Source organism: Trachypithecus francoisi, unplaced genomic scaffold (genome assembly GCF_009764315.1).
Source record: "Trachypithecus francoisi isolate TF-2019V2 unplaced genomic scaffold, Tfra_2.0 Lachesis_group15, whole genome shotgun sequence".
Lineage (NCBI taxonomy): Eukaryota > Metazoa > Chordata > Mammalia > Primates > Cercopithecidae > Trachypithecus > Trachypithecus francoisi.
In genome coordinates this window covers 71,649,187-71,675,434 of record NW_022681460.1, presented here as the reverse complement: position 1 = coordinate 71,675,434, position 26,248 = coordinate 71,649,187, and the positions used below count along the sequence as shown (strand labels likewise).

Below are 26,248 nucleotides of genomic sequence, written 5' to 3'. Positions count from 1 at the left end.
TATTTATAGAAATTAAATATCTCTTATGGACACTAAAATGGAAAATTGATGATTCATGTCTGCATTTGGAGAGAGTAAAATTAAATAAGGATGAACCTTAGGACCAGAATTCTGACTAGGAAAAGACCTTGAAAATTACCCAGAGAGACAGAATGATTAGTGTTATTGGGGTCAAGAATATTTTAAGATCATATTTGATAGTGGACAGGTCCTAATTAAATATAAATGTAGTGAATACTGGCTGAAAAATATGTTATTGGGCAAAAATCTAAAAGCAGAACATTGGCAGGACGTCCTAGATCCGTTTTGTTTTGTTTTGTTTTGTTTTTTTGCAGCGTACCATGTGTACAACCTTTAAACCAAATGGCCTTGAATTTGACTCTGACTTTACTATTTACTCGCTGATCTTGAACAAACTACTCAGCCTCTTTGAGCCTTAAATTTGTTTATTTACAAAATCAGAATAGAAATATTTAACACTCACGATTGCTATGAAGATCGAATGGAATGATTTGATAGTTCACTAATCTATGTAAATCCTGCCTAAGAAAGCATCTAGTTAAATATTTTTATACATAAAGGGGCTCAGTGGGTCTGCCTCCGCTGGTTTCAAGATTTAATGGAGAACAGAATCTTCAATGATTACCTATCATGAATGAATTAAACATTTTTTTTTCTAAGATGTCTTCAAAGATTTTTATTCCTCTGGAGCTCAGAGAGTGGAATTTGCACTTCCTCTTACATGTGAGGAAGGGAGCAATGTAGCATGGACATGGATGCTCTGTGTAAAGTTCCCATTGGAAAATATAATAGGTCAGCACTGGCCAACTACTTTTTCTTAATAAGAGAAGAAAATTAGGGAGTACTATGTAGTGAGGGATTATACTTGTTTAAGACTCGAATTTTCAACTGCCTAGATCCCATCAGGTTGCAACTTTCCATTCCTCATAAATATGAACAAAAATATTAAAAATGTTAATAGTGAAAAGCATTCACTGAGCATCCAACAAAGTCATCTCTGCCAACAACCTAAGAATTCCAGAGCTGGTCCTAGTGAAGTGTACATGGTGCTGGGATTTTCAGAGGTTAGAGAATGACTTATTTAGGAAGAATAACTTAATGAGACCTATATCATAAACAGATAAGTAAAAAGTTATAGACAGAAATTTTTGGTCTTTCTTGGGAGTTATTGCCTAAACCTATCATGACAAAATTTTTTTTTTTTTTTTTTAACTGGAAGGAAAGAACTTATAAACTACAGCTGGAATATTATGTAATAAGTAAGTTAATGTTATTTTTAGAAGATGGGGGAATATGCCTGTGCCAGTGGACTTTTGCATTAAGGTAGATCAGACATTCCAGTAAAATGTGATAATAAATTAATGTGATGATGAATTAAAATAACTTTTACTTTGATTAGTCACCTCAAGAGATTCAAGCACTTATTCAAGCACGTAATACAAACTTATTTCTAGGCTTGCGGCATTGCTATTAATAAGATATAGTGCCTACCACTAGAGGTTCACAAATCTGTTCAGATTAAGGTAGGGTCCAAAGCAGAGAGTGGTTACTCTCACTTCAAATGATCGAAGAAGGCTTCATAAAAGAGTTCATTCCTTAGCTGAGCCTTGAAACATACATAGTTATTCCCCAGATGGTCTAGGTGATGACTGGGGAAGGGTAACTAAGCTGGGTCTTGAAATAACACTGTGTTTATATGAAAATCAATACATTAAGTATGACTGAGAATACAGTTTGCTGCTGGTGTCATGGGGAAAAGACTATGGCTAACCAAAAGAGAGAGGGATAAGAGACAAATCATGCATACCTATGTGTAACCAAGCTCCCTTCCACTGTGGATGGAATTGGGAGCCTTTTGAGTAACATGATTAAATTTGGGCTTTGGAGGAATCCCTCACACAACTGTGGAGGATGCCTTGGATGAGCCCGTTCTGAAGAGGGGAGACCTAGTAAGAGACACTTTCAGCATCTGGGAAAGGGAAGAGAGATTGAGTAGATAATTAGTTCACATTGTTAAGGCACTGGAGAGACATCCAGGAGAAGATAGCCAAAGCCATTAGATGGAGATCTGCTCTTCAAAAGAGAGCAGTAGGTGAAATACACAGATGGGAGGGGGTGTCCAGAGACAGGTGGCAGGTAACCATTGTGAGTTAGTTATTAGAGAGGGTGAAACATTAGAAGAGGGCAAAGCAAAGAAGTCCAAGAAACTCTAATACATAAGGAATGGACAAAGGAGAGGGAAGCAGCAAGGAAACTGAGAAGTCCCTATCCTGAAGAGGGTAGAGATCCAGGAGAGAATATTGTCAAGAGCCAAGGAAAGAGGGGTTTCTAAAAGAAGTGCATAAGTAATGGTGTCAGCTGCTTAAAGAAGTGGAGTAAGATCAGGCCTGCAGAGTCCAGGAGCGATTAGAAGGGCTTTGGTGGCCTTTTGCCAGGGCTTTTTTTTTTTTTTTTTTTCTTCGGTTGAGGGAGAAATCTGATTGCAGAGGACTAAAGAGACAGAAGGGGAGGTGAGGATGTGGCAATAGAACTGAGTCTACTCAGTCTCATTATCTCAAGGAACTCATCTGTGAAGGGAAGAGGAAGGAAGAATGCATTTGCTGTCTTATTATAGTTGATACTATTGCAAGTTTATAACAGCTGTTGGCTGTATCTATATCCATATAGACCTGTCTGTGCTTTTACAGAGATTCAGTATGGCATTGTAAAAATTTGTTAAATTTTATTTTTAATGTTTGTGGGCATATAGTAGGTGTATATATTTATGGAGTACATGAAATATTTTGGTACAGGCACGCATGCAATGCATAATAATCACATCATGGCAAAAGTGGTATGCATCCCCTCAAGCGTTTATCCTTTGTGTTACAAACAATCCAATTATACTTTTTTAGTTATGTAAAAATCTACAATTAAGTTATTATTGACCGTAATCACCCCATTTTGCTATCAAATACTGGATGTTATTCATTCTTTCTATTTTGTATACCTATTAATCATCACCATTTCCTCCCCATCACCCCCATGCCCCACCAACTACCCTTCCCAGCCTCTGGTAACCATCCTTCTACTCTATCTCCATGAGTTCAATTGTTTTGATTTTTAGATAAATATCAACTGATTTTTAGATAAATATCAAAATAACTGAGAACATTCAATGTTTGTCTTTCTGCGCCTGGTTTATTTCACTTAACATAATGATCTCCACTTCCATCCATGTTGTTGCAAGTGGCAGAATGGTAGAATAGTACCCCATTGTGTATAAATACATTTTCTTTATCCATTTATCTGTTGATGGACACTTAGGTTGCTTCCAAATCTTGGCTATTGTGAACAGTGCTGCCACAAACATGGGAGAGCAGATATCTCTATGATATACTAATTTCCTTTCTTTTGGGTATATAGCCAGCAGTGGGATTGCTGGATCATATGGTAGCCCTATTTTTAGTTTTTTGAGGAACCTCCAAACTGTTCTCCATAGTGTTTATAACTTACATTCCCACCAACAGTTCACAAGGGTTCCTTTTTCTCCACATGCTAGACAGCATTTGTTATTGCCTGACTTTTGGATAAAAGTCATTTTTGACTAGATTAGGTATGTTTAGCTAAAGGCGTAAATGATCTCTTCTTCATTTTTATATTTAAAAAATGAATGAGACAAAATTAAAATAGCATATTTGTTATTACTTGCATATTTATAAAAGATAAAATGGTTTGCTATTTAATTTACCCTCTACGTTTGCCAAAAATAGGTATGTGCTCAGTAATCGTTAGCTATTATTATTCTTATTGATTACCTCTTTGTTTGGCACTAATTGAAAAGACATAGAAATTCTCTCTACCCTATGTTTTTCGCTCTTGGTCGGTAATGTTGGGGATTTCTGAGAAGGTCTCCCAAAACAGCTTCCCCTTTTGCTGGCTGGATTCTGAACAAGTATGAAACAAAGTGTGCTCAAAGGCATTCATCATGTGGCCAATAGAGAACTCAAATGCCATGTTAAGTACTGATAGAGGCCAGATTGGAGGTGGTAACTTAGAGTGAAGGTGAGTAGGGCTGTCAACCAAACCCCAGAATGAGGCAGAATCACCGGCAGTCACTGGGCAAGGTGGCTTCCCAAGTGAGAAACCATACCTGGAAGAGTAGAAATGAACTCAGTATCTGCATGGCCTGTTGTCAGGTGGTCCGTATGGACTGAGCTAAACATGCATGCCCAATTATTCTCCCTGAATTTACAGATCAGATTCATCACTCCACCTCTGCAGGGACTCGGTGAGTTTCAGGGGTGGAGAAGAGACGGGAGTGCGCTTAGTGAGAAAATCCCTCCCCAAGGGGTGGGAGGAGTGTTCTCATAACAAATCTGTAGAGGCAGTCCACCTCCCAGGCTCCTGACTCCTTCATTGCCTACTGAAAGTGATCACTGTGGAACACACTGTTCAGCCCTACTTCTCTGTTCTTTCCTCTCATTCCTTTAATGCACAATCTGCCCCTTATACTACCTTCTGTTGTGAACACATTGTCCTATGTCTTAAATATTTCTTGAAACTCTTCCGTAACTTTTCTCTCTAAATAAATGTTGGGTTTCCCCTTAATTGCCTACTTTACTTGAAACTCTTCAACAGAGGTTAATTTCCTCATTTTCCTCACCTAGCGGCCAATGAGAATATTCTGAATCTTTACCAACTACTATGGACACCAAACGGTCTGAATACCAGCCATAAACATCAAATGTGGTGCCAGAAAACACTGGCTGAAAAGGGAGCCCTGTCACACAGGGATAAGAGGGACAATTGCCAGCCTCATTGTGACTTGTTAAGCATTACTTCTCCATCTCTCAACAACATCTCCTTAGAAGTGAATGCATCCATTATTCTAGTCTTTCATCATCTTATTTCTGCTTCTTCCTGATCTATATTTAGGGCATGCTTTCTACATTCCTCATTCATTCAAGTGTCCCTTTACCTTTTTGTTTTATTTTATTTTATTTTATTTTATTCTGAGACAGGGTCTTGCTCTGTTACCCAGGCTGGAGTGCAGTGGCACGATCTCAGCTCACTGCAACCTCCGCCTCCCGGGTTCAAGCGATTCTCCTGCCTCAGCCTCCCGAGTAGCTGGGATTATAGGCAGCTCCCACCACACCCAGCTTATTTTTATATTTTTAGTGGAGATGGGGTTTCATCATATTGGCCAGGCTGGTCTCAAACTCCTGACCTCAGGTGACCCACCAGTCTTGGCCTCCCAAAGTGCTGGGATTACAGACGTGAGCCACCTTGCTCAGCCCCATTTACCTTTCATTCTCTATCCTTTTCTCAACTACAGTTGTTGGTGGCAATATCCATATTCATAACTTTTTATATTTTGATTTCCAAGTTTCTTTTTACTTTACCTGTAAATGCCTTTATCCCTGTTCTAAGTCCCATAGACCTGGTCACACTGGAAGTCAGTTAACATTTCCTGTCATCTTGGCATCCCTGAGATAATCAATCTCCAGGAGATCAAGGGCAGACTGTTTTCCAGAGTACACATTTTATTTTATTACATTCAACCTGGCCATGTGCATCCGAATGCAATTTGTTTTGCCCTATTAGTTAGTAAAGAGCCCTCTGTTGTATCAAATCAAATAAGAATTGTTTACAACCTCATCAGTAAAACAGGTCTCCTTCACATTGAAGTTATGACTCTTATCCAGGGGGTTGCCTTCCTTCATTAGCTTATTATATACTGGACCTATCTATCTACTATTATCTAACTTTATAGTTTTGTCCAGTTCATTTTTATTTTTTACTTATTTATTTTTTAAAAGTTTTACAATTTCAATAGCTTTAAGGTACAAGTGGTTTTAGTTACATGAATGAATTGTATAGTGGTGAAGTCTGAGATTTTAGTGCACTCGTCACTCGAGTAGTGTACATTGTACACATTGTACACATTTTGTAGTTTTTTTTTTTTTTTAATCTCTCACTGCCCTGGTAACCTCCTCCACCTCTGAGTCTCATATGTCCGTTGTATCACTCTGTACGCTTTTGCATACCCATAGCTTATCTCCCGCTTGTAAATGAGATCGTGTGGTGTTTGGTTTTCCATTCCTGAGTTTCTTTACTTAGAAGAATGGCCTCCAGCTCCATTCAAGTTGCTGCAAAAGACATTATTTTATTCTTTTCTATGGCTGAGTGGAATTTCATGGTATACACATACCACATTTTCCTTATCTACTCATTGATTGATGGACACTTAGATTAGTTCCAAATCTTTGCAATTGTGAATTCTGCTGTGATAAACATATGAGTGCCATTTTCTTTTTGACATAATGACTTCTTTTCCTTTTGGTAGATACCTAGCAGTGGCATTGCTAGATCAAATAGTAGATGTACTTTTAGTTCTTTGAGAAATCTGCTTAGGGATTGTACTAATTTACATTCTCACCAGTGTATAAGCATTCTCATTTCACCACATCTTCATCGACATCTTTAGTTTTTTGACTTTTTAATTATGGCCATTCTGGCCAGGGTAAGGTAGTATCTCATTGTGGTTTTACCAGCATTTGCCTGAGGATTAGTGATGTTGAGTGTTTTTTCATATGCTTGTTGCCCAGTTGTATATCTTCCTTTGAGAAATGTCTAATCATGCCATTTGCCCCCTAAAGGATTATTTGTGTTTTTTCTCGCTAATTTGAGTTCCTTGTAGATTCTGGATATCAGTCCTTTGTTGGGTGCATCATTTACAAATATTTTCTCCCATTCTGTGGGTTATTTTTTTTTACTCTGTTGTAGTAGTAATGTGCTTGGTGTGTGAGCAGGTTCACTGTCTCCTGTGGCATTGGAATGGCAGTGGTCTCTTGAAGGTTACCTCATTCCCCAATGGCATGTGCACTTATTTATTTTATCCAGTATTTCACTTATTTCACTTACTAGGTTGAACAGTTCAAGTTTCAGGCCAGTAGTGGAGGTGTCCTTGAGTAAAAACCAAACAGGTGGGTAATATAATACCCAGTGATGCACAGAGGTCCCAGCCTTAACAGAGGCAGCTGGGGGTGTCTCAGAAATGCGCTGAGGTCTTTTCAGGGAAAAGGGAGGAAGCTACCTTAGCCCTCCTGTCAGGCCAGCAGGAAAGCCCCACCACCCAGTCACTCTCCTGACCCAGTTTCCTGGCTATTCAGATGACACAGGTACCTCTTTCCATCTGTAGGAATGCTGATGTTACACATAGAGAGGGACTGTGACTCCACCCCTCATGAAAGCCTGAGCCTGGAGGGCACTCCTCTTGTGGGGATACAGTCACCCCACTGTTCTAGAAAGGCTGTCTACAGGTGTACCCATGCCAGGCTCCTGTGGGAGAAGCCTCCAGGTGTATCTGTTATGGTGGGTGAAAGAAAGAGTAAGTCCCCTTCTCCAAGACCCTTCACGAGCACCAGGGCTGCCTGACTGTTGGGACAGAGCTACAGACTTTCTCCACTGAGCCCAGCATTGCACCCATGCCTCTGCTGAAAGAAACTTCCCACAGGTGGAAATGTCTCAGACTCAAGGCCTGCCATCTTCATTCTTTTGTCGTTCTTTTGTCCCACAGGTTGCTCCCTTGATTTGGAGCACTCCCTCTTTCCCCTAGGAGCAGGAATCCCTGAGGGCCAGACTACTGTGAATGCTGCTGCTCCACTGGGTCTAGCAACCCATTTGGACTGCCACAGTTCAAGCTGGTATGGGGGAATGTCTGCAAGGGATCCAGTGATGTGACCTGTCCCGAAGTCTCACAGCAGTGGGTGCCAGCACCAACTCTGAGGGGGATTGCAGAGGAGTGATGTAGACTCTGTGATATTCCTTGGTTATAAATAGCCTTAGTGTGTTGGCTTTCTCACATGCCATGTGTAACAGTAATGAACAGCTCACGTGGGCAGACTCAGGGCCTCCTGATGAGCCAGGGTGATGCAGGTGATGGTGACAGCCGAGGTCACACAAGTTTTCCCCTTCCTGGTGCAGTGTGATTCTCCTTGGAGATGCTATCATGGACTGTGTCAGTTGGCCTCCAGCTAGGAGGTGGCACTTGGAAAAGAGCACTGGCTGTGGTGGTAGTGGTGGGATTTATGCTTGCCTTATGTTACCCAGGGGAGGTACTCTGGTGTCCCAAGCAATGGGAGGGACCGTAGAGCTCCAAAAAGTTTCTGGGTTTTGTGTGTGTGTGTGTGTGTGTGTTAAGCTACCAGGAGGAGTGAAGGGGCAAAACCAGTAGGGAGGTGGGTCAAGCAAGGCTCTCTACAGGCGGACGCAAGCAGCAGCCCTCGTGGGGATTGGAGGACATTTTGTTGGCTGCTGGGGTAGTATTACAAGGAGGAGCACAGTTGCCTCTGCTACGCAAAAGAGTGCAAATGAGGAATGAGGAGTAGCCAGCAGCAGTAAGCCCCACCTAGCTCCCCTTCATTTGGCAAGGCGGGTCTCACATCTGTAGCATTCCGCTAGCAGCAACAGCTAGCAAAGTTCCAGCCAGTCTGCACTCAAACTCAAGACTGCCTTAGATCATAAGCCTTCCCAGTGGAGATGGAAACTGCAGGGTTTTCAGGCCATGCTCATCCTCATCTGCCCATGAAGCAAGGGCACCCAGCTCCTGTGCCCACTCAAGTTTATATCATGAATCTCAGTTGGGAGCTTCTCTCAACCTGTGACCCCTGCCTGAGTTAACTGGCTGACCTCCACGAGGTCCCCTGTGAGTTAGAATCAGGAATGACTTCCCTTCATCCCTCTGGAGACTGGAAGTGCACACACAGCACATCCCAATGTGGTTCCTTCTCATCTACTCCCCATTGCTCACTACATCAGCTCCGGAGCTGGGTAGGGTTAAGGCCTTTTCCCTAACCTGGATTGCCAGGTTCCCCAGTGGGTGTGTATGTCCTGTAGGCAGTTTCTCCCTTTCTCACACTCTGGGGACTTACAATTTTTGGCCTGGCTCATGATGTATGCTGCAGCCTGCTGCTTCTTTCAAACGGTCTGTGGTGTCTGTCAGTTTTCCTTGTTAAGTTCCTGTGTTGCTTCTTGGAAATAAGTTCACAGTATGAATCTCTACATACTATTTTGTGTTTCCAAGTGGAAGAGGCATGCTAACAATGCTTCCAATCCACCATTTAGGGGGAAAAAAAAGTTTTATTCACTTTATATGCTAGATATACAGTATTTCAACTTGATTTTTATGTATTTATTTACTTATTTATTTTTGAAACAGAGTCTTGCTCTGTCACCTCGGCCAGAGTGCAATGGTGCAGTCTTGGCTCACTGCAACCTCCATCCCCCAGGTTCAAGTGATGCTCAAGCCTCAGCCTCCCATGTAGCTGGGAATACAGGCACGTGCCACCATGCCAAGCTAATTTTTGTATTTTTAGTAGAGACGAGGTTTTACCATATTGACTGGGCTGGTCTCGAACTCCTGGCCTCAAGTGATCCACCCTCCTCGTCCTCCCAAAGCGCTAGGATTATAGGCCTGAGCCACTGCACCCAGCCCCAACTTGATTATATGAAAATGCACATCCTCTGATATTTTCAACTGTCAGATTCTCCAGCTTTTAAATGTTTATTCCTTTTTTTCCTGAATTTTCACATCTTTCTTCTAATCTTTAGTTGATCAAACCCTTTCTCTTTTCAGACTCCATTAATCCCCTCTACCTAGTTTGGAGCCCATCATAAGATACTTCAGCAGTGTCAGGACCTTGAATTTCCTTTCCCCTTTTAACTTCTTCTGTTTCCCAGTCTCTGACATTCCAATGTCCACACCCTCTCTATCCCTTGCCTTTAATCTTGGACTCTGCCTAGTGTTGCACTAGAAAGTGAAAAATGGTAACATTGGTCCTGCTATAATTTGATACTTTCTACTTACAATTGGTATTGTTATTTTCAATCATTTTCTATTATATTCACCACCTTGTCTATTTTATTTTTTAATTATTTATCATTTAGATTTCATGTTTATTTTATTTAACTTTTAATTTCAGTTCAGGGTACATGTACCAGTTTGTTATATAGGTAAACTAGTGTTATGGGGGCTTGTTGCACAGATTATTTCATCACCCAGGCATTAAGTCTAGTACCCTATAGTTATTTTTCCTGATCCTCTCCCTCCTCCCATGTTCCACCTTCTGATAGGCCCCAGTATTTGTTGGTCTCCTGTATGTATCCATGTGTTCTCATCATTTAGCTCCCACTTATAAGTGAAGACATGTGATATTTGGTTTTATGTTCCTGCATTAGTTTGCTCAGGGTAATGGCCTCCACCTCCATCCTTGTTCCTGCAAAGAACATGGGCTTGTTCTTTTTCATGGCTGCATAGTATTCCATGGTGTATATGTACCACACTTTTTCAATCCAGTCTTATCATTGATGGGCATTTAGGTTGATTCCATGTCTTTGCTATTGTGCATGGTACTACAGTGAACGTACAGTGAACAGTGAACACATGTGCCTGTGTCTTTATAACAGAATGGTTTATATTCCTTTGGGTGTATACGCAGTAATGGGATTGCTAAGTCAAATGGCATTTATGTTTTTAGTTCTTTGACGAATTGCCACACTGTCTTCCTCAGTCGATGAACTAATTTACACTCCAACCAACAGTGTAAAAGTGTTCCTTTTTCTCCTCAACCTCATCAGCATCTATTATATTTTGAGTTTTTACTAATAGCCATTCTGACTGGTGTGAGAGGGTATGTCATTGTGGTTTTGATTTGTATTTCTCTAATTATCAGTGATGTTGAGTTTTTTTTTTTTTTTTTAACATGCTTGTTGGCTGTATATATGTCTTCTTTTGAAAAGTCCTTTCGGCCGGGCGCGGTGGCTCAAGCCTGTAATCTCAGCACTTTGGGAGGCCGAGACGGGCGGATCACGAGGTCAGGAGATCGAGACCATCCTGGCTAACACGGTGAAACCCCGTCTCTACTAAAAAATACAAAAAAATTAGCCGGGCGAGGTGGCGGACGCCTGTAGTCCCAGCTACTCGGGAGGCTGAGGCAGGAGAATGGCGTGAACCCGGGAGGCGGAGCTTGCAGTGAGCTGAGATCTGGCCACAGCACTCCAGCCTGGGCGGCAGAGCGAGACTCCGTCTCAAAAAAAAAAAAAAAAAAGAAAAGTCCTTTCAAAAGTCCTTTCATGTCCTTTGCCCACTTTTTATCTTATTGTTTGTTTTTTCCTTGTAAATTTGTTTCAGTTCCTTATAGATGCTCAATATTAGACCTTTGTCAGATGCATAGTTTGCAACAGTTTTTCTCATTCTGTATGTTTACTCTGTTGATAGTTTCTTTTGCTGTGCAGAAGCTCTTTAGCTTAATTAGATCTCATTTATCAAATGTTTGCCTTTGTTGCAGTTGCTTTTGGTGTCTTCATCATGAAATTTTTGCCCATTCCTATGTGTAGAATGGTATTGCCTCAGTTGTCTTTTGGATTTTTTTTTTTTTTTTAAAGTTTTGGGTTTTACATTTAAGTATTTAATCCATTTTGAGTTTATTTTTGTATATGGTATAAGGAAGAAGTCCAGTTTCAATGTTTTGCATATGGCTAGTCAGTTACCCAGCACCATTTATTGAATAGGGAATCATTTCCCCATTGCTTATTTTTGTCAGCTTTGTCAAAGATCGTAGTTGTAGGCATATAGCCGTATTTCTGAGTTCTCTGTTCTGTTCCATTGGTCTATGTGTATATTTTTGTACCAGTACTGTGCTGTTTTGGTTACTATAGACCTGTAGTATAGTTTCAAGTCAGATATCATGATGCCTCCAGCTTTATTCTTTTTGCTTAGGATTGCCTTGGCTATCATGCTCTTTTTTTGTTTGTTTCATATAAATTTTAAAACAGTTTTTTCTAGTTCTGTGAAGAATAGTATTGGTAGTTTTATAGGAATAGCATTACATTTATAAGTTGCTTTGGGCAGTATGGTCATTTTAATGATGTTGATCCCTCCTATCCACGAGCATGGAATGTTTTTCTATTGGTTTATGTTGTCTCTGATTTTTTTGAGCAGTATTTTGTAGTTCTCCTTGTAGAGATCTTTCCCTTCCCTGATTAGCTATATTCATAAGTATTTTATTTTTTTGTGGCAGTTGTGAATGGGGTTGTGTTCCTGATTTGGCTCTTCTCTTGACTATTCTTGATGTTTAGGAATGCTAGTGAATTTTGCACATTGATTTTTTTATCCTGAGATGCTGCTGAAGTTGTTTATTAGCTTAAGGAGCTTTTGGGCTGAGACTGTGAAGTTTTCTGGATATAGAATCTTGTCACCTGCAAACAGATACAGTTTTACTTCCCCTTTTCTATTTGATAGCCCTTTATGTCTTTCTCTTTCCTGATTGCCCTGGCCAGGACTTCTGATATTGTGTTGAAGGAGTGGTGAGAGAAGGCATCCTTGTCTTGTGCCAGTTTTTAAGGGGAATGCTTCCAGCTTTACCCATTCAATATGATGTTGGCTGTGGGTTTATTGTAGATGGTTCTTAGTATTTAGAGGTATGTTCCTTCAATATCTAGTTTGCTGAGAATTTTTAACCTAAGGGGTGTTGAATTTTCTTGAAAGCCTTTTCTGCATGGATTGAGATAATCATGTGTTTTTTGTCTTGTTTTGTTTATGTAATGAATCACATTTATTGATTTGTGGATGTTGAACCAACCTTGCATCCTAGGGATGAAGCCTACTTGATCGTGGCAGATTAGCTTTTTCATGTGCTGCTGGATTTGGTGTGCCAGTGTTTTGTTGAGGATTTTTGAATCTATGTTCATCAAGGGTATTGGCCCTGAAGATTTTTTTGGTTGTTGTTGTGTTTCTGGCAGGTTTTGGTATCAGGATGATGCCGGTCTCATATAGTGAGTTAGGAAAGAGTTCTTCCTCTTCAATTTTGTGGAACAGTTTCATTAGGAATGATATCAACTCTTCTTTGTACATCTGGTAGAATTCAGCTGTGAATCCATCTGGTCCTGAGCTTTTTTTGGATCGTAAGCTATTTATTACTGACTCAATTTCAGAGCTCGTTATTTGGCTGCTCAGCGTTTCATTTTTTTCTTGGTTCAGTCCTGGGAGAGTGTATGTGTCCAGGAATTTATCCATTTCTTCTAGATTTTCTAGTTTATGTGCATAGAGGTGTTCATAATATTCTCTGATGGTTGTATTTTTGTGGGGTCAATGGTGATATCCCTCTTGTGATTTCTGATTGTGTTTGTTTGAGTTTTCTCTCTTCTTTATCAGTCTTGCTAGCAGTCTATCTATTTTATTAATTTTTTTTTCAAAAAACCAGCTCCTGGATAAGTTGATCTTTCAAATGTTTTTTTTTGTGTGTGTGTGTGTGTCTCAGTCTCCTACAGTTCCACTCTGATATCACTATGCCTATTTTAACAGATTTTGAATCTTTTTAGTCCCCAAATTCTCTCTCTGCAGGTGGCCTTCATTTTTTTTGTTTGTTTGTTTTGAGAATGAGACCATCTGATTGATACTCTTTATACTACTTGGAGCATTTAATATGCATTGATTCTGTATTCCACATTATGCTTTTATTGTGCTAAAGTTGATATTAAACTTTTTATAGCATAAAATGTCATGGCAGGGAACATTTGCTCTGATTTATCATACTTTTTTAAAAGCAAAATGTCTACCAAGATCATAATAACAGCTAATATTTATTGAATATTTATATGCTAGATCTACCCTAAGCGTTTCACAGGTATTACCTTCTTTGACCATGGTATGGCCATTGGAACAACGTAATAATATGTGGCTCCAATACCACAGGTTAATATCGTAAACATTATTTTTCAGTCTTTTTGGGTAGCTGTGATTAAACTTTTTAAATACTAAAATCCAACATGCTACGTCTTCTTTAGCATCTAGAAGAATACATACAATGATAAATTTCACTTCAATCTGTATAAGAGAAGAATGCTATTGACTTGAAACATCAGCTAGAAGACAGGCTGTCAGGAACTTTGATTATGTTTTTTACTCGCTGGAAAAATGTAAATTGGAATCACACTGACACGTTCTGTGCTGTGGATGACATAGGTTTAAATTTTCATGTTAAACTTATTTAATTTGAGATTATGTTAATTAAATATCCATTTATCAGCATAACGATGTTTAATATAGACCTTTATTAACATGGTTTCAAAGGCCAGCAAAATTGTCAAATCTAATGAAAACAGAGTTCAAAGATAAAATTCTATCTTCCCTTTCTTTTATGAGTCTCTTAAAAATTCAGGGCACCTTTTTAAAAGCCCTTAGAGAAGATTAACCTTTAACATCATCATTTAAATCTAATGTTACCACATTTTACAATGTCATTGACACTATGTTTAGCCTTAGATAGTTGGTTTTCCTAACCATATTGTAAAACTACTATTTTTTTTTTTTTTTTCCAAATCTAATAGAGGAAGATTCAACTGCTGTCTTTTTTATTCTGGTTTATCTAGTGTAGCACATTCCAATAGAACTTTCTCCAATGATAGACATTATCTATATCTACACTGGTTAATATAATAGCCATTAGCTATATGTGGCCTACTGAGCACTTGAAATGTGACCAGTGCAACTGATAACCTGAATTTCAAAATTTACTCATTGTATTTATACTAAATTAAAATTTAAATAGCCACATGCTACTGGTGTCTACCATATTGGAATCACGGCTTTGGTGTTCTTTTCAGCACAGTCAGACTGAATTCTGAAGACTTGACTCTTTTCTCCTAATATGTCTTAATTCGTTTTCTGGGAGCAGGAATAATCTTTTAAAGTTGCCTGTTATTCTTGGACTAATTAAGGTATTTTCTTTCATTATAACCCAATTTATAGTTTGGAGATTTTACCATAAACCAAAAAATATGTATATGTACGTACTTTTGTAGTAAGAATGCCAAATTGGACATTTGACTCTGGGTAGTCATTACACAACAGAAGATGGGATATCTCTACCAGAGTGGGTGCTCCATAAATGTTTGCTTGTACTGAGTAAATGAAAAACTGTATTTTATTTTAACCAGTGCTCCTTCTCACACTCACTCACACTATTTCCTTTTATATCTGTACACTGGGAGAAGGAATAATAACTTGCTTGAAGATGCAGTTTCTTTGAAAGGCAGAGGCTTTTGCTGATTTAAAACAGATATTGGTTTGTAGTTACTTCCATAATTCCTTTCTACTATTCTTAAATGATGAAGTACCATTTTTATGGGTCTTTACCTTCTAACACGTTTTTGCATTACATTTTTTAAGAATAACTGGTCACTTAAAAATGCTTATAGAGTTGTAAAAACTGATTCACTTATAAAAAGGGTAACTTGTGTAAAAGATACTCGGTAGTCGACATCATCCTAGGTTGATAATACAGTCAATAAAAGTGTTTATTGCTTTGTACATATCAAAGTACTAAAGGAGTGAACTGAAGCAGCCAAGATGTTAGAATAAGTCAATTGTCTAAAAATATGAATGCTCACAGATATGTTTGATAAAGAAATGTTTTAAGTGAAGATTTTGAAACTCTGGATGATCACTGGTTATCAATAGGCTTAGAGAAATTTAAGTTTTAAAATGTTTATAGGATAATTGAGAAAGTACCACTAAACTGAACATAAATTTAAAGTTTCTTCCTACAAAGCATTCGACCTGTTGCCCAAGAAAAGGCTTTCATCTTTCAAGATGAAAGAATTCAAATGAAACTAGAACACTGAAGGCTACTACAGAAGCATGCATTTATTTGGGCACATGGTAGTAATCCACTAAACACATAGTTATAATCTATTTGAGAGTAACCAGAATAGATTTGCCAGACAAAGATTCTGTCAGATCAACTTGCTTTTTACTATGGGAGATCAAAGATGCAGAGAAGCACACAAATACCAATGTTTTCTTTTTTTATTTCGAAGCCACTTCAGCATTTCTTTTAAAAAGTATTGTCTTCATCCTTATAATTAATAGATAGTTATTCAGATTCTAAATACTGTAAGTTTCAGTGATCAGTTTCATTATTTCTGTGCAGTCAAAAAAGACTGCATTGAAAAATACATTTGTGGGCATTTCAATACAGTAAGTGTTTGGAACTCAATTTCAAAGGAATATAATGTGTGATTTAGTTATTGATTAATGAGTTAAACTACAGACATTGAAGATGCAGGATCAAATCATCTGAAATAAAAGGAAGGGAACATGTATAAATATTTTGCACACGGAGACACTCAAGTTCTTCTTGATTGAGAACATCTGATTTCTAGCTGGCTTTTGCAATTAAAAATATTGGAAATAAATTGCAGTAGCTCAGTTAAATTTATTTGCTGCAAAATGACTTATAACTACAGAGAGAATTTTTAGTTAATATAGTTGAAATTATTTAGTTCTGCTCTGTGACAAATGAAATTATTGTTTATCAGAGAAAGGGAATTACGTATTTGACCTAAAGTTAATCAATATGAACACAGAAAAGCTGGAGCTCAAGCAGAATCAGGGCCTTGTTAAACCACAGTTTTGTAAAATGAGTTCAATTGTAGCACCTGTGGAATAAATAGAACTGATAGTAAATACAAGAAAATAAATTTTCTAATCATACTGTTCTCAGAGATTTACAAAATACTTTGAAGTTCGTTCTGGATTTAAACTTTTTTTTATTATTTCACACTTAACTTTTTAAAATCAGCATATGCTGATTAAAGGCAGACATGTGCCTTGTTACACCTCTAAACTTCAAAGATCATGGAGAGTCACAGTAATTCCATTTCCCCAAGTTAAGGCATAAGTCCATATTCACAATCTGCCCTCTGGGGTGATGCAGGATTGAGTCAAGTCCAGTTCGATTGCTTGAGTCACTGGAGTTGTTTCTGACTGATTCATATTTTCAAATCCAGCCCACAGTGGGCCTGAGGCTGGATAAGTGGGCTTTCACCAGGTCCCTAACAAGAGCAAAAAAGGAACATGTGTGTAGATTTACACTCCTATTCTCAAGGGCCTTTACTCTTATTGGAAACTTAACCACATAAAAATGTATTTCCTAACCATTTCCCTGATTATGGAGTTCATAATCTAAGAACCTGAAGGTGCATGTCTGTGTTAAATACAGAAATTATTATTGAAACAAAGACCTCACCTTTAAATGAGAGTATAAAGTACTTCAGTGATTTTGCCCAACTGTTAAAACTTGGTTTATAATTTTACATTCTATCATGGACATCCTTCTTGAAAGCCTACGTGGTGTATAGATCTGTGTTTTAAATTTTGATAGTTATTACCAATAAATACTCTGAATATTATAGCCTATTCAAAATAGCTGTTTCTTACAGGAAATGGATGTATGTGTGTATACATATGTGTAAATACATATATATATATGTATTTGCAAGGAGTCACTCTCTTTTGTGGAAGTAAACATTACTTGGTCAGATGAGATTATTATGCTAAAGGAAGGTAGATAATTTTGTGAATGTAATTTGCATTTCTTAAATGTGGTTATTATTATTATTATTATTATTATTATTATTATTTCTCAACAGGGCCCATTTGGAGGCCAGTGCTGAGAAGTGGAACAGGTTACTGATGTCTTTAGAAGAACTGATCAAATGGCTGAATATGAAAGATGAAGAGCTTAAGAAACAAATGCCTATTGGAGGAGATGTTCCAGCCTTACAGCTCCAGTATGACCATTGTAAGGTAAGTGGATAACCTATAGTGAGTCACTTAATTCAAATTCTAGTGAGGTAGATATTTGAAATAGAATTATAGGTAAGTATCAGAGTTGAACCAATTATCACAGGATTCCCCCCACCACCACTGTCTGCTTTTAATTGTCAGTAGACATTTAAAGTGCATACATTGTTTCCATTTGTATTAAATTAAGTTTTATCTTCACATTTAACTAAATTTTTTTTTCAAACACTACCAGTATCTAAAGTATAATATTGCTTTTAACTTATTAGGAAGTTTATCTAAATTTCTAATAGGTTTTATAATCAAATTTTTTAAAATTTTATTTTTATTTTTATTTTTGAGACCAAGTTTCACTCTTGTTGCCCAGGCTGGAGTACAATGGCATTAGCTCACTGCAGCCTCCACCTCCTGGGTTCAAGTGATTCTCCTGCCTCAGCCTCCCAAGTAGCTGGGACTACAGGTGCCTGCCATCACAACCAACTAACTTTTTTTTTTTTTTTTTTTTAAGATAGAGTCTTGCTCTGTCACCCAGGTTGGAGTGCAGTGGCATGATCATGGCTCACTGCAACCTCTGCCTCCCAAGTTCAAGTGATTCTCCTGCCTCTGCCTCCCAAGTAGCTGGGACTACAGGCGCCTGCCACCATGCCCAGCTAATTTTGTATTTTGTTTGTTTTTTTTTTTTTTTTTTTTTTTTTTTTTAGATAGAGTCTCGCTCTGTTGCCCAGACTGGAGTGCAGTGGCATGATCTTGGCTCACTGCAACCTTCACCTCCTGGGTTTGAGCGATTCTCCTGCCTCAGCCTCCCAAGTAGCTGGGACTAGAGGTGCATGCTACCACTCCTGGCTGATTTTTGTATTTTTACTAGGGACAGGATTTCACCATGTTGGTCAGGCTGCTCTCGAACTCTTGACCTCAGGTGATCTGTCTGCCTCGGCCTCCCAAAGTGCTGGGATTACAGGCGTGAGCCACCTCGACTGACCTGAGAAAGTTTTTAAACTACAAATTAACTTAATCTTAAATTCAAGTCATTGAATCATAAGGAATTACAAACTATCTTGTTTATGTTTAATAAAAGTGAAAAATAAGGACTTCTATTAAAAAAAAAAAAGTAATGCAGATGAAGACCGTACTATTTAAGATCATTTTATGTGTTTTACTTTTCTGAGCCAAGCCCTTTCTTTGAATTATAATTCTGCTGAAATTTCTATTCCTATGCAAATCTATACTTTTACTCTGATTAGCCAAAAGATATGCTGAAATGTTATCAACTGACACATTAATTCTTAGATCCTTGTGTGATTAAATTTGTGCCTTGTTCACTTTCCATTGATTTCTTTATGCCCATTTTCTAGTATATACATATCACCTTGTTTTATTGTATTTTTTACTCCTCCCATGTAATGAAAGTTCTCATTCTAAATCTGGTCATTTTAAGGTGACATTATGATTCTATTTCCATTTTAAAAATGACAAACACGAATGCACACATCTCCCAAAGGAAAATGTCATTTATGTAATAAGTTGCTTTCATACAAAATGATAAGACCCTGAAATTTATTTATTGGATTTTTGAACCCTTGTGACTAGATTATTAAAATTACCGTTTGGGTGTATTTTTTTCTTTCTACTCAAAGCAGGAATATGATAAAGAAATAGCTCCAAGATAAGAAAAAGGAAAACACTGTTGATGTATGATACGCAAGATAATAATAATAATAGAAGATTTAAAATGACCAATTTAAGGAAATCACATTCTCTCCTAACTTTTTCTAACTTTTGCTTCTGTTAGTTATTCATATAGTATTCCCTTTTTGTGGGTTACAGTATTAGGGATGAAATAGAATAACACAAAGCTCTTCTAATAAATGTGCTCTGTAAGGAATACAAGCTGCTTGTGGCCATATGCTAATAGTGTTTACTGAAATTCAAATGTTGAGGTATGAAATGATTTTCCTCTTCTGGCCTTAGCACATAAAGTACATCATATCCACCTCTCAGTGTGTCCTGGCTGTATTTTGGCCTCCCTCCCAACAAGGTAACCTGGATTTAGGTTGTGTTTTGCTCCATTTTAGAGCACTGCAGGCAGTTGCTCTGCTTCAGTCCTTGAGACCTAAGCCTTTAGGTAATGAAGATAATACTGATAATGATGGTAATACAATTGGTTCATTTATTCAGCAAGTGTTTATTGAGTGCCTAATATGAACCAGCATATTCTGGTCACTGGTTACTCAATAATGAACAAAACCAGGTTCTTACCTGATAGTGAGAGATGGACACTAGACAAATAGTCAATAAATATATATGTCCCACAGTAATAACAAAAATACAGCAAGGTCAAGAAGATAGAGGAGGATGTGGGATTATAGGCCAAGGAGCTATTTTATATGGAGGAGGTCAGGAAAGTGTCACAAATCGGGTGATTTTTGAACAGAGACCTGGAGTGATGTAGTAAGCACTTAGCAACCCCTGTTGGAAGTAGAACATTTAGGGAAAGGAGGCAGAAAGCACAAAGGCCACAGAGCTTGCAATGTTTGGGGTATATTTGAAGAATAGCTTGGAGACCAATATGGTTGAAAATGTTTAGCCAAATATGGTAGATAGGAGATGAAGCTGGGGTGGTGGGTGGGAGAAAGGGATTCAGGTCATTTAGGTCTTTGAATATTCTTTCTTAAGGACTTTGGCTTTTACTCAATGAGAGAGGAAGCCATGGAAGATGTAGGTGTCTATAGTGCTGTGATCTAATACTGTGTAACAATAGGTAAATTATGAAGAGTAGAATATAGAGGAGTTCAGCACTATTTGAGTAATCCAAGTGGTGGTGAATTGGAAAAGGGTATAGCAGGAGAGATGATGAAGAGTAACTACTTTCTGAAGACATTTGGAAAGAATCAACAAAATTTGCTAATGGATTGAATGTATGGAATGTGAGAAGAAGAGCCAAAGATGTCAGAAGTCAAAGATTTTTGGACAAAGCAAATGGAAAATGGAAGTACCATTAGAGAGATAAGAAAACTGCTGGAGGAGTGGTCTGGGAAGGAAATGTAAGAGCTCGATGTTTGACATGTTAAGCTTATAGATGTTTAAGCTGTTGGATATATAAATCTGAAGTTAGAAGAAAGATCAGGATTAGAGATCAAAATTGTCAGCCTGTGTATTAGCCCTGAGATTGGATGAGATCACCTATAGGGAGAGATTGTACCAAGAGAAAAAAAAATATCCCAAGAAATGAGCCCTGAGAATTCACAATTTCGGAGGCTGAGAAGACAAGGAGACTGAGAAGGAAGAACCAGAAGGCTAGAAGAACCACGAGAGAACAGAGTCCAGGATGCCAAAGGAGGAAAGTGTGTTATGAAGGAGGGCATGATCACGAAGATCAAATATTGCTGAGCGGTTGAACAAGATGAAGACAGAAAATTAATCATCTCGAGACCATCTTGTTGACCTTGGACAAGAGGTGTTACAGTGGCATGATGGAGTTGGAAGCATGATTGCAGTAGATTCAAGAGAGAATATGAACCAAAGTACAGAAAACCATTTTAAGGACTTTTACAACAAAGGTAACAGAAAAATCAGATAGTAGCTGAAGAAAGAATGTAGAGTCAAGTATTGGTTTTATAACTCATTGCTGAGTAGTGAATTATGAAATAATATATTAATGTGATTTCATTATTCAGCATGTTCTATGCTAGTAAGAATGATTCTGTGAAGTGGGAAGAATCAGTGACGCAGGAGAGAGGATACCAGCTCAAACAGTGACAGCATGGGATCCATTGTACAAGTGAAGCAGTGGGTCTTAGGTCTGACTCCAAATATATTCATCATCCATTTAAAACCTACTTTACCGAATGACGTTTATGTCCCAGCACCATTCTAAGCACTGGGGATATATCCTCACGTTTTTGTTTTTGTTTTTACTTGAATCTGTTCCCTCTTTTTGCTCTATTATGTCACTTTCCTGGCTTAATTTATAGAAGAATTTGAAGTCACTTTTCACTCTATCTTTTTCTTTAGCTGCCTTCTGAAAATGGACAATAAAGAAATGAATATTAACATATTATTCTCAAGAATGAATATTTTAGTGTATAGTGCTAGCTTTCTGCTAAATTAGTACTCAGTGTAGATTAGTTGAATAAATTGATTCACAGAGTTTATAGAAAAAACCCTCCTCCTCCTCTATCTGCTTCCTCTAGATCATGATACAGTACAGAAAGGTGTGCTGGGTTTGGGGTAAGCATTCTTTGTAGATCATAGCTGAAGTCGCAGGGCTGGAGAATTCCGTGATTCCTTCCAGGGTAGTCATTATGTATTAATAAGTATGTTAATTTTCATCATGTTTGACATTACACCTACAGAAAAAAAGAAATTAAAAGCTTAAAACATGAATTTTCTGGCCGGGCACGGTGGCTCACACCTGTAATCCTAGCACTTTGGGAGGCCGAGGTGGGCGGATCACGGGGTCAAGAGATCGAGACCTTCCTGGCCAACATGGTGAAACCCAGCCACTACTAAAAATACAACAATTAGCTGGACGTGGTGGCACACGCACCTGTAGTCCCAGCTATTCAGGAGGCTGAAGCAGGAGAATCGCTTGAACCCAGGAGGCAGAGGTTGCAGTGAGCCAAGATCACACCACTACACTCTAGCCTGGCAACAGAGTGAGACTCCGTCTCAAAAAAACAAAAAACAAACAAACCCCAAAACATGAATTTTTCATATTTTCTTTATAGGTTGTGAGATTTGCTGTTGCTTTGTGAGTAAAGGTTTGAAAGTCCAGTGTTATATATATATATATATATATATATACACACACATACATATATATTTTTTTTTCCGAGACAGAGTCTCGCTCTGTCGCCCGGACTAGAGTGCAGTGGCGCGAACTCGGCTCACTGCAAGCTCTGCTTCTCGGATTCACTCCATTCTCCTGCCTCAGCCTCCCGAGTAGCTGGGACTACAGGTGCCTGCCACCATGTCCAGCTAATTTTTGTATTTTTAGTAGAGACGGGATTTCACCGTGTTAGCCAGGATGGTCTCGATCTCCTGACCTTGTGATCTGCCAGCCTCAGCCTCCCCAAGTGTCACATTTTTAAATGTGAGACACAGATCTATAATGTAGATAATCTACTGTGAATTGTGTGTGGCCATGGGTGTTAGGGTGCACTAGAGGCAGGTAAGGAGGGTTGTTGGTTCCTCATAGGTGTGATAATTTGGGTTAGAGGTGTTAGTGAGGTACTGCTAGTAGAAAAGGTATGGAGCTAGAGTAAGAATACTTTTATTTAAGGGCTGGCTCTGTCTCTGATGACCTGGGTGACCCGGAAAAAGTCATTTGACTTACCCAACCTTCAGTGTATGCAAATGAGTAGTGTCTTAATTCCTTTGGGCTGCAATAACAAAATATTATAAACTCGGTGACTTATAAACAACAGAAATTTATTTCTTACAGTTCTAAAGGTGGAGAAGTTCAAGATCAGTGCACTAGTAGATTTGGTGTCTGCTAAGGGCCCACTATCTGGTTCATGGATGATGTCTACTCACTGTGTCCTCCCATAGTGGAAGGTAGTCTTTTATATGATACTGAACGCACTGATGACAGCTCCTCACTCATGCTATAATCGCCTCCTCATACCATCACTATGGGAGTTAGGATTTCATTTTTTTTTTTCTTTTGACAACCCCTGATTTATTTATTTATTTATTTTATTATTATTATACTTTAAGTTCTAGGGTACCTGTGCACAACGTGCAGGTTTGTTACATATGTATACTTGTGCCATCCATGTTGGTGTGCTGCACTCATCAACTTGTCAGCACCCATCAACTTGTCCTTTACATCAGGTATAACTCCCTATGCTATCCTTCCCTCCTTCTCCCTCCCAATAATAGGCCCCGGTGTGTGATGTTCCCCTTCCAGAGTCCAAGTGATCTCATTGTTCAGTTCCCACCTATGAGTGAGAACGTGTGGTGTTTGGTTTTCTGTTCTTGCAATAGTTTGCTGAGAATGATGGTTTCCAGCTGCATCCATGTCCCTACAAAGGACACGAACTCATCTTTTTTTATGGCTGCATAGTATTCCATGGTGTATATGTACCACATTTTCTTAATCCAGTCTGTCACTGATGGACATTTGGGTTGATTCCAAGTCTTTGCTATTGTGAATAGTGCCGCAGTAAACATACGTGTGCATGTGTCTTTATACCAGCATGATTTATAATCCTTTGGGTATATACCCAGTAATGGGATGGCTGGGTCATATGGTATTTCTACTTCTAGATCCTTGAGGAATCGCCATACTGTTTTCCACAATGGTTGAACCAGTTTACAACCCCACCAACAGTGTGAAAGTGTTCCTATTTCTCCACATCCTCTCCAGCACCTGTTGTTTCCTGACTTTTTAAGGGTTGCCATTCTAACTGGTGTGAGATGGTATCTCATTGTGGTTTTGATTTGCATTTCTCTGATGGCCACTGATGACGAGCATTTTTTCATGTGTCTTTTGGCTGTATGAATGTCTTCTTTTGAGAAATGTCTGTTCATATCCTTTGCCCACTTTTTGTTGGGGTTGTTTTTTTCTCATAAATTTGTTTGAGTTCTTTGTAAGTTCTGGATATTAGCCCTTTGTCAGATGAGTAGATTGCAAAAATTTTCTTCCATTCTGTAGGTTGCCTGTTCACTCTGATGGTAGTTTCTTTTGCTGTGCAGAAGTTCTTTAGTTAAATTAGATCCCATTTGTCAATTTTGGCTTTTGTTGCTGTTGCTTTTGATGTTTTAGACATGAAGTCCTTGCCCATGCCCATGTCCTGAATGGTATTACGTAGGTTTTCTTCTAGGGTTTTTATGGTTTCAGGTCTAACATTTAAGTCTCTAATCCATCTTGAATTAATTTTCATATAAGGAATAAGGAAATGATCCAGTTTCAGCTTTCTACTTATGGCTAGCCAATTTTCCCAGCACCATTTATTAAATAGGGAATCCTTTCCCCATTTCTTGTTTTTGTCAGGTTTGTCAAAGATCAGATGGCTGTAGATGTGTGGTATTATTTCTGAGGGCTCTGTTCTGTTCCATTGGTCTATATCTCTGCTTTGGTACCAGTACCATGCTGTTTTAGTTACTGTAGCCTTGTAGTATAGTTTGAAGTCAGGTAGCGTGATGCCTCCAGCTGTGTTCTTTTGACTTAGGATTGTCCTGGCAATGCGGGCTCTTTTTTGGTTCCATATGAACTTTAAAGCAGTTTCTTCCAATTCTGTGAAGAAAGTCATTAGTAGCTTGATGGGAATGGCATTGAATCTATAAATTACCTTGGGCACAACGGCCATTTTCATGATACTGATTCTTCCTATCCATGAGCATGGTATGTTCTTCCATTTGTTTGTGTCTTCTTTTATTTCACTGAGCAGTGGTTTGTAGTTCTCCTTGAAGAGGTCCTTTACATCCCCTATAAGTTGGATTCCTAGGTATTTTATTCTCTTTGAAGCAATTGTGAATGGAAGTTCATTCATGATTTGGCTCTCTTTGTCTGTTACTGGTGTATAAGAATGCTTGTGATTTTTGCACATTAATTTTGTATCCTGAGACTTTGCTGAAGTTGCTTATCAGCTTAAGGAGATTTTGGGCTGAGACAATGGGGTTTTCTAAATATACAATCATGTCATCTGCAAACAGGGACAATTTGACTTCTTCTTTTCCTACCTGAATACCCTTGATTTCTTTCTCTTGCCTGATTGCCCTAGCCAGAAGTTCCAACACTATGTTGAATAGGAGTGGTGAGAGAGGGCATCCCTGTCTTGTGCCAGTTTTCAGAGGGAATCCTTCCAGTTTTTTGCCCATTCAGTATGATATTGGCAGTGCGTTTGTCATAAATAGCTCTTATTATTTTGAGATGCATTCCATCAATATCGAATTTATTGAGCGTTTTTAGCATGAAGGGCTGTTGAATTTTGTCAAAGGCCTTTTCTGCATCTATTGAGATAATCATGTGGTTTTAGTCTTTGATTCTGTTTATATGCTGGATTACGTTTATTGATTTGTGTATTTTGAACCAGCCTTGCATTCCAGAGATGAAGCCCACTTGATCATGGTGGATAAGCTTTTTGATGTGCTGCTGGATTCAGTTTGCCAGTATTTTATTGAGGATTTTTGCATCGATGTTCATCAGGGATATTGGTCTAAAATTCTCTTTTTTTCATTGTGTCTCTGCCAGGCTTTGGTATCACGATGATGTTGGCCTCATAAAATGAATTAGGGAGGATTCCCTCTTTTTCTATTGATTGGAAGAGTTTCAGAAGGAATGGTACCAGCTCCTCCTTGTACCTCCGGTAGAATTCAGCTGTGAATCCGTCTGGTCCTGGACTTTTTTTGGTTGGTAGGCTATTAATTATTGCCTCAATTTCAGAGTCTGCTATTGGTCTATTCAGGGATTCAATTTCTTCCTGGTTTAGTCTTGGGAGAGTGTGTCAAGGAAATTATCCATTTCTTCTAGGTTTTCTAGTTTATTGGCGTAGAGGTGTTGATAGTATTCTCTGACGGTAGTTTGTATTTCTGTGGGGTCGGTGGTGATATCCCCTTTATCATTTTTTATTGCGTCTATTTGATTCTTCTCTC

General features: G+C 38.5%; 1 protein-coding gene across 11 annotated transcripts in view; it reads left to right on the top strand.

The window, feature by feature from the left end:
* Positions 1 to 26,248, top strand: part of UTRN (utrophin) — a 596,706-nt gene that overhangs the window by 412,093 nt on the left and 158,365 nt on the right. For all 11 annotated transcript variants that reach the window (XM_033235159.1, XM_033235162.1, XM_033235163.1 and 8 more), the window contains one exon: positions 17,497 to 17,653. In XM_033235159.1, the coding sequence (XP_033091050.1) occupies positions 17,497 to 17,653 (157 nt within the window). The remainder of the gene's footprint in view (positions 1 to 17,496; positions 17,654 to 26,248) is intronic.